At 53.6% G+C, this 8,641-nt stretch overlaps 1 protein-coding gene across 2 annotated transcripts in view; it reads left to right on the forward strand.

The window, feature by feature from the left end:
- VAV3 (vav guanine nucleotide exchange factor 3) overlaps positions 1–8,242 on the forward strand; it is a 163,723-nt gene extending 155,481 nt beyond the window's left edge. The window contains exons 26-28 of one of the 2 annotated variants that reach the window (XM_059674535.1): positions 4,522–4,605; positions 6,877–7,028; positions 7,622–8,242. In XM_059674535.1, coding sequence (XP_059530518.1) covers positions 4,522–4,605; positions 6,877–7,028; positions 7,622–7,663 — 278 coding nt within the window. In that variant the 3' untranslated portion in view covers positions 7,664–8,242. The remainder of the gene's footprint in view (positions 1–4,521; positions 4,606–6,876; positions 7,029–7,621) is intronic. The other variant, XM_059674536.1, reaches the window with a different exon arrangement.
- Positions 8,243–8,641: the final 399 nt, after the last annotated feature.

Here is an 8,641-nt window from a genome sequence, read left to right on the forward strand (position 1 = left end):
TCCTGTAGCTCCTAACACAGCACTTTGCAGGCTTGTAGTTATTTAATAAACGTCTACCGACTCTTTTCGGAGAGTAAGGATTTAGACTCCATGCACTTGATGCCTCTAAGTCGTCTAAAACCCCTGGAGATGTCAGGGGACCTAATTTCGGTATTAATAGGGAAGGCCTCAGACCTCCTGGTGTTTCTCGTGAGTGGCCTCCCGTGTTGAGCACTGCCTACAAAGCACTTGTTCCCTTTTCCTAATGATTCCTGATCCACGTTGTTCTTGTTATATCTGGATTTCATGTGAAAGGAGATTTGACCACTTACGTCCCCATTCAATGAAATGAGACCAATCTGAATTATCCCTTATTTTCTTTCAGTGACGATATATAAAATATACAGTAAGCCCTGAACTAGGGGTTTTCCGTTTGTTTCATGGAGGGAGGTGGGAGCAGATACTGAGTGCTGCTGGGGTCTAAGACACAGCCCACGCTCTGAAACCCCGCCAGGTGAGGGGTCACGGTCCCGATGAAACATTCATCCAGCATGTTCTCTGCTGCGGGCCATCTGTAGACAGTCCTGGTAGGAAGAGCCTCCTGGATGGCACATCGAAGGGCCCATTTAGCATCCGGTTCTCTGGAAAACCTCTTGGCCACTGCTGGGCAGCAGACTCCCAGGGATCCCCGCGCCGATGGCAGGACCATCGGTCCAATTGCCTGACATTTTTACGAACAACCTTTTATTATGCAAATGAGTGGACACAAGTGGTTGCTACAACTTGGAGCTGAGCGTTAGGCTGTGTCTATCCCAGAGAGCAGTAGGCAGGTGCGTAGGGCTGTGTTCACTTACACACGTCATGGAAGGTCAAGTGGCAGTTCAGGAACGCGGTGGGACTTCCTCACGGGGCCCGAGGAGCAGTGCTGATGGCACTTGGTCTCCACCGTGTGTACATGTTAAGCATCACTGAAAATTGAATAGATTTTCATTCGCTCATGAACATGAGCTGCCTGATCAAGGCAGAGCTTATTAATTAAGGCAGCAACTAATTAGCCTTGAAAGCCCTAGCCCGTGTGCTCAGTGGTTAGAGCGCCAGCCTGTGCACCAAAGGGTTGTAAGGTTCAATTCCCCCCAGTCAAGGGCAATGTACTTGGGTTGCAGGTCCAATCCCTGACCCAGTCAGGGGATGTGCGGGAGACAATGAATCGGTGTGTCTCTCTCATATCGATGTAGTTTTTTTTCCTCTCTCCCCCTCCCTCACTACCTCCTTCCACTTCCACTCTCTCTAAAAAAAAAAAAAAATCAATGGAAAAAAATCCTCTGGTAAGGATTAACAACAAAAACAACAAAATTAGCCTTGACAACAAAAGTATAGGCGTCAGGCTGCCATTCATTACGTTTCTGTTCTGTAAACACTGTGCTCTTCCTGTATCTGGAGTACCCCGGTGCTGTGTGGCTCCCTTTCTTGGTCAAGTCTCAGAACTGAATAGCATTCCGTAATGATTGGCCAATCAGTCGATTATGGCTATGCCGATAGGTTCGATTCCCAGTGTATTTACTCAGCAGATGACTTCCGTTTCAGTTAGAGAGTCTCAGGACTTGGGGTTTCGTTTGTTTAACTTGGAGATCATATCTGATTCTATTCTTAGAGAAATGTTGTCACCAGACAGTGGGCCACTTACTTGGCAACGCTCCACGAACGTTAGTGTGTACAAGGCACCAGGCGTGTGGAAAGTACGCGGAGACCCCCGCCTGGAGGTGGGGTCTCGCCCAGCCACATCCTCCTGTCTGCGACCGGGAGTGAAGCATGTTTGAGGAATGAAGGGAGGCCCCCCCAGAGCATGCAGTTTGCAAATGACCACAGAGATCTCCGCGTTGATTTCGGTGGCCTAGGTGGGCCCAGCTATGAATCGGAGACTTGTCTTTCTCAAGAAGGGTCCCCAAGTGACGGGGTGCCCAGCAGGCAGAGCGTGCACAGTATCGGGTGGTGACGTGCGTGTCCGGCCGGGAAGACAAGGGCGGGAGATAAGAACCCCCTCCAGGCTCCTGTTCGAACTCCTCGCTGGCTCTGACCCTCACAGCATCGGTGTTGGTAGAGCAGGTGGGGTCTGTGTGTGTGGAAACAGGTGGGTAGAAACACGGTCTGCAGGCTGAGCCATGCTGCGCAATAGCTGCATCAGCACCACATTCTGACATGGCTCACGTCTAGATCCAACCCACACTTCCCCAGGAGAACGCGTTATCTGGTAGGCCTGGCGCCAGAGGTGCCAGGCATTTACAGGCTGTGTGGCCAGCTCGAGAATTAAGGACCCGAAGGCAGTGGAAATGGATGTCTCGGGAGGGTGGTGACGATAAGTCACGCGACTCTGCGTCTAAAGTGGGAAGCGTCCCGACCAGCCCTTCACCAGCTGCCTGAGAGCTCTAGCTGGGCGGCGGGAGAACCGGAGGAGCGCGTCCCTCTCAGGCATCCAGCGTGGTGCCTGCCAGGAGACCTACCGTCTGTAATAGCCGGTCAGCAGCGCAGAAGAAATGACAGTTATTGTAGGAACATCATTGGTAGATGCAGGCTGTCAGGGACCCTGGGGAGTAAGACCCGAGCATAACTGGCCTCCTGCCCTGGGCGTGTGCTGGCTTTCGTTGGAGTCTTCATTGAGCAGGTGAAGCGAGCAGGTGAGCTAGGCGAATAGGAGGAGGAGTCCTGGGAGCTGGCAGAATGAAAGACCCCGCTGAGAGACTTGTCCGCTCAGCAGCTTCAGTGTGCGGCCCTGGGCCCCAGCCCACATCCAGTGGCGATGCAGAAGCCAGATAAGCTGGTCCCTGCTCCTCCGAATAACGGACCATGGGGGAGGCGACACAGGAGCCCGCGGAGTCATTAGCAGCGGAGCCGGGAGGGCCATGACGTAAGCGCCCAGCAGATGGCCAGGAAGGACGGGGAGGGGACAGGTGTCCGGCTAGATCAGGGAAGGCTCGCGGAAGGGACCCGAGCTGGGCGTCGGAGACAAGGAGTAGGGTTAGCAGAGGAGCGGTGACGGAGCAACATTCCCGAGTGAGCAGACGCTTCGAGGTGAGAATCCAGCTGAGGGCGCAGGGGTGTTGGGAAACGGGTCTGGGTGGAGGGACTTTGGGGCAATGGCCAGAGATTGGGTTCTGGAAGTAGGACCGGGCAGCCGTGGCTTGTCATGGGTTTCACGTTGAGGAGAACACTGCGAGTCTGTGTTTACGGTGTGTGGCCAAGAAGCAGCATTTAGAAAGGATGGAAGGAAAGAAAGTCCAAAGCAAGAAGGCCAGCTGGGAGGCCGTACACTGGTTTGCAAGGATGGTTTGCGAAGAGAACCCAGAAGTCGTATCGGAAAAGGACAGAAACGTGGGAGACTGAGCGAGATGATGGGGAGGAAATTCCGTTTCAGGATGAGTTTCAGAGGAGGAAAGTCGGAGATAATGGCCGTACCTCCCAGCAGCATCATGAAGGTGTTGGAGCTCACAGAGTGGGACCCAGGTGAGGGACAAAGGTACATCCAACAATCCGTTCCACTCGTTGGGGCAAAGTTCAGATTAGAGTGAAGCTAAGGCCTAACCTGGGGAAATAACTCCCTTAAGATTATATTTTATTTTTTTAAAAATATATTTCTATTGATTTCAGGGAGGAAGGGAGAGGGAGAGGGAGAGAAACATCAATGGTGAGAGAGAATCATTGATTGGCTGCCTCCTGCACGCCCCCCACTGGGGATCGAGCCTGCAACCTACCTGGGCATATGCCCTTGACCAGAATCAAACCCGGGACCCTTTGGTCCACAGGCTGACGCTCTACCCACTGGGCCAAACCGGCCAGGGCTTAAGGTGATAATGTTGTCGATGAGGTTTAAGAAGATCCTAATTGTAGCCACTTGGCACGGATGCCAACGCTGATGGCTCGGAAAAGCCTTTCTTTTGAGCATCCAGTTGCTTAACGTTTCTCTTCCTCCCTGCAACTTTGTGGGGGATACTTCCTTTCTCTCCCAGATGTGGTAAGATTCTGAGCAGTCTCTGTCTCATTTCTGGAGAAAGCTAGCATGCGCACGCGTAGTGGGGCGGCAGTGGGGTGGGCCCTAACACACCTGGACACGTGAGAGGATTTCTCGAGTTTGCGGAAGGCCATGCACTCCACCCTGCGGGCTCTTCTTCAGAAGTTTTGGCGGGAAGGATGCTTTACACGGAGAATGTGCAGGCTCCCCGTCTCCCGGAGGTGACAAGGCGGGGACCCACCACATCCGGAGGAGACGGTGGAAGGGTTCCGGGTGGCAACACGGGGTGGGGTGCTGTGCTCACCCGTAACGGGACAGACAGCCCCGAATTGCCAATCAGCACGGAAAAGGGTCTTCATTTAGAAACAATGATTAAGACGCAAAGTGAGCGCGAGCGAAGGTTGAGGTCCCAGTTTGACGCGACAGTTTTCCTGTGATTATAGACAACGGGGCAGTTGTGTCAAGATGTGTTTTTTTTCTTTTGCCGACACCTAAATGTTCTTTTTGCTTCTCTCTCCCTCTCTCTCTCTCTCCCTCAGCCCCCTTTCTGTTCTGTGGGTTTTATCTTGTCCCTCCTCCAGACTTCAGCTTTGTCCCCCCTTCCTCCACTCCTTTCTGGTCAGGTACTGCTCCACTGCTTGTCCGTGTCGTTTCCATTTGCTTCTGTTTGCAAAGAAAACAGTTTGCTTTCTCTGTGTGGCTTCTCATGTAGATGCATCTCTTCCCCAACAGCCCAGGTCACATTCACACCTGCACCTCCCTCCCCTCTGTCGCAGCGCCACTGCTTGCCATGGCATTCCCCTCCTCCAGTGTGTGTGCATGCGTGTGCGTGTGTGTGTGTATGTGTGCGTGTGTGTGTGTCCCATTCTGTATTTCAGCAAGACAGTTTCTCTTCAACCCATCAGGAGAGGTGGGGGAGGGATGAGGGCCGAGCGTATAAAAAGGGCGTGGAATACCCTGTAAACCCATCAGTTTCTTTAAGGATCAGAAATTTTAGTTGAGAAAAGCCAGTGTTTAGAAAATAAATAGAACACAAACCCCCACTGGGTCTCCAAATGTAAGAGTGAAATTCAGCACAGAGGGCCCGAGGATGGCTGTGCCCATCGTTTTGTGTCTGGGTATTTTTGTCTCGGTTTCTGTCATTAGCCAGAGAATGGAATGGTTATTCATGGGACGTCAAGGAGAGTACGTTATGGCTGGATAAAGGATGTTTCCTTACAGATTTAAAAACATTAACTTCTAAGTCCCAGCAGAACCATTTAGAACTCGGAGGGTCTTAGAAGCCAGTCACCTGGTACACACCTCTCGTTTCACAGGTGAGAAAAATGTAGCCTCCAGAACCTCAGAGATGCAGGCCAGGCCTCGCGGCCCAGTCGATAATTGGCTTTTTCCATCACAGGGGTATTTTTATGTGTGCCCATCTAAGGCGTGCCCCATAATTCAGTAAGAAAACTATTCAAGTGGGTTTTGTCTGAGCAGTAAAATAAAACGACCTGTTTTTACTCCCTTTATACTTCTGAAATCTGCAGCATTGCTATTTGTTTACCTTATGATTGACAGCTGGAGACTAAAAATATTTCTATCGTTGCAAAGCCACGAATGCCAGGCCAGGGGGCCCTGTGGCCACGTGCGCAGGCTCTGCGGGGCGGCCCAGGAGGCCATCTCGGCCGCCCGGGCTCTGGGCACTGTTACAGACACAGGCGCGTGGTGTTTCCTGTTTGTTTTTTTTTCTTCTACTTCAGTTCCTTCCATCCCAGGTGAGCGATTCTCAGAATCACTGAACATATAATTGAAAACACTTTATAACCCCAAAGAGCAACAGGTAGAGAAGTGGATATAAAAACATGCTCTGAAACACGAGATGCGAGCACATGTGCAGCTCGAATGCGTTTTCCTTTCAAGACAGGTTTGGGCAGGGAGTCAGGGAGCTCCTGGTAACACAGCAGGTCAGCGTCAACCATGACAGCAATCTGAGTATAGGAGGTGAGCACGCTGACGTCATTTTGTAAAGAAATATGTTCTTATTGATTTTTAGAGAGAGAGGAAAGGAGAGGGAGCGAGAGAGGGATAGAAACGTCAATAATGAGAGAGACTCTTTGATTGGCTGCCTCCTGAACACCCCTCCTCCCCCCCCTGCTCTCCCCCTCCCCTCCTCACCCCCCCCCCCCCCCGGGATCGAGGCTGCAACTGGGCATGTGCCCTGAACAGGAATCGAACCGTGAGCCCACCAACCTAGCCAACACCGTTTTTAATTACATACGTCAGTGAAGGTTTTCTGTGAGGCAGGATTCATTGGAAAGAGAAGACAAATTGTGTTTGTGGAAACCTGATTTAAGCTTCTTCACATACGTGAAATTATATGTAAAACAATAACTGAGTTTAGCCCCAGATAAGTTTAGCAATAACAAAGAGGCCAGCTGGGGGAGGAAGTGCCATTTAACAGGAAGCGATGAACAGGACTCCACAGGAGACCTTCTGAGCAAAAACAAAGTGGTTGTTTTGAGTCTTAGTCCTAAAAGGTTCCAGGTAAACGGAAAGCGTTCTGCCTTTGCGGTTCTGGTAAGAGGCAGAATGTGTGGTATCGGTAGGAAGTGCATGCTAGCTCTTTCAGGTCCTTTCTCCTCAGATAGGAACCTTTTTTAAACAAAAACGAGCCCGTTTTGTCGTTTTGAAGAATGTGAGAACAGACCGTGGCCTTTAGACTTTAGGCAGTGACCTTGACCCCTGATTGCCCTAAAGCCATCCTGCTGCTCGCTCCCGGGCTGCCTGCCATTGTCGCTGTCCGTCCGAAGTCACACCTCCGCATTGTGACAGCATCACTGACGCTCGCTCACCCACTTAGCCCCTCGGGGTCCTCACCCCGCAAATCAGCGCTCCCCGTCCTGTCTCCACAGTGCTGAGCCCCAAGGTGCTGGGCATCGCCGTGGCGCGCTACGACTTCTGTGCGAGGGACATGCGCGAGCTGTCCCTGCTGAAGGGGGACGTGGTGAAGATTTACACCAAGATGAGCGGCAATGGCTGGTGGCGAGGAGAAGCCAACGGCAAGGTGAGCTCCCCCTCTCGTGGGCTCGTGCCCGTGAATGAAGGTCATGGCAGCTGCAGGCTGCCCTCGAGCTGCTGGGGGGCAGCCCTCCCCCGGCAGCCTCCCCTCCCAGAACTCCTGCTCCGGGCCCTGCTGGTGTTTCTTACCCCCAAGAGGCCGCAAGAAAAATGCGCTGAGGGAATGTGATGGTGGCATAAGCGCGGGTCACCTGCGCGAGGGCGCGGCTCCTGGTGGGCTGAGGGTTGAGGAGCGTCAGTCCCTCGGCCTCGGAGCAGAAACTTGCTGTGCAGAACAGACAGCCTCTCAGGCCGCTGATCCCAGTTGGGAGGAATGGGACCCAGTACTGCTGTCTTCATAGCCCGCTCTGTTCTGTAGCAGAAAGAGGACTCATTCCAAACCAGAGCCCGTGTCCTCCTTCATTTGCATATTCATTTGTGTGCCAGCCAATGGGAACTCTGTCCCGCTCTAGGAGCCCCTGAGCCCGCCTTGCCCGCCTGCACTGGGTGTAAAACTCCAGCTTAACGGGGTGCAGGGCGAAGACCCCTCGAGGGGCAGGCGTGAAGTCACGTGGCTCACTGGTTGCTTCTCTCCTGTAGGTGGGCTGGTTTCCGTCCACGTACGTGGAGGTGGATGAGTAGGTGCCGGTCCGGCGTGGCTCCGCCCAGACCCTTCGGAGGCGGACAGACCGAAGCCTGCACGGCTGTGAGCGAACCCATGTGTTTCAAAAGCTGCATTTCCGGCTATTCCACGTCCCCCTCCTGAGTCTTAACCCTGGGGCCTAAATGCTGGTGCTGACAGACAGCTGGGCACGGGACAGCGACCGCTGGGTCATTGTCGGGGCCAGGGCAAAGCCCGAGCTTTCTTTCTCCCCCAAAGAGCCCAGCAAACACATGGTTCGTCTTTCCACTTCCTCCATCCGGCCCGACCCATGATGCCGCCATCAGGAAACGCTTCCCGCCGGTTTCTTCTCACCAGAATTCTTTCATGGTCCAAAGAAGCAGAGTTCAGTGTTGCCCTTCCCAGCACAGAGCCTGCGAGAGCTCCGCCGTCGGCAGCCGAAGGAGGGTCCAGTGTGATTCCTCGTCTTCAAGGGCCTCGTGGGGGCTCGTGGCGAACGCTTTCATTCCGCTTCTCATCGGTTGTCCCGGCCACAGAGGAAGAGAGCGCGTAGTGCGAGCGTCTCCCTGTGAGGCCCTCCCACCCCGTGGCCGCCTCGGGTTGTTGGTGAAGTCACCTTGGCTGGGTGGGGCCAGGCGGCTGCAGGGAACCTGAGTGAGGACGCATTGTTTACAGAAGCAGATTAAGGGCTATCATGTCTCTGAGGTCATTGGACAGGAGCGACATCTGTTAACACAGCCTTCTTTCTCCCCTGTCCCCACCCCCTCACCCCCAACCCCCAAAAAAAAGACCGAGGTAGGAGGGAGTTGCCGGTCTCCCTCTTCCCGGAGTATTTACAGCAGCACAAGCACAAACCAGTTTGCTGAGGGTTTGGGGACGGAAAGCACAGCGGGGTCCTGCCTGCATTTCTGGGCCCGGAGGGTCACGAGGCATTTCCGGGCTTCCTCGGCGTGGCCCCCAGCTTCCCACCGAGGGTCTCCCCACCCACCAGCAGCCCC

The sequence above is a fragment of the Myotis daubentonii genome, chromosome 18, assembly GCF_963259705.1.
Source record: "Myotis daubentonii chromosome 18, mMyoDau2.1, whole genome shotgun sequence".
In the NCBI taxonomy this organism is placed as follows: domain Eukaryota; kingdom Metazoa; phylum Chordata; class Mammalia; order Chiroptera; family Vespertilionidae; genus Myotis; species Myotis daubentonii.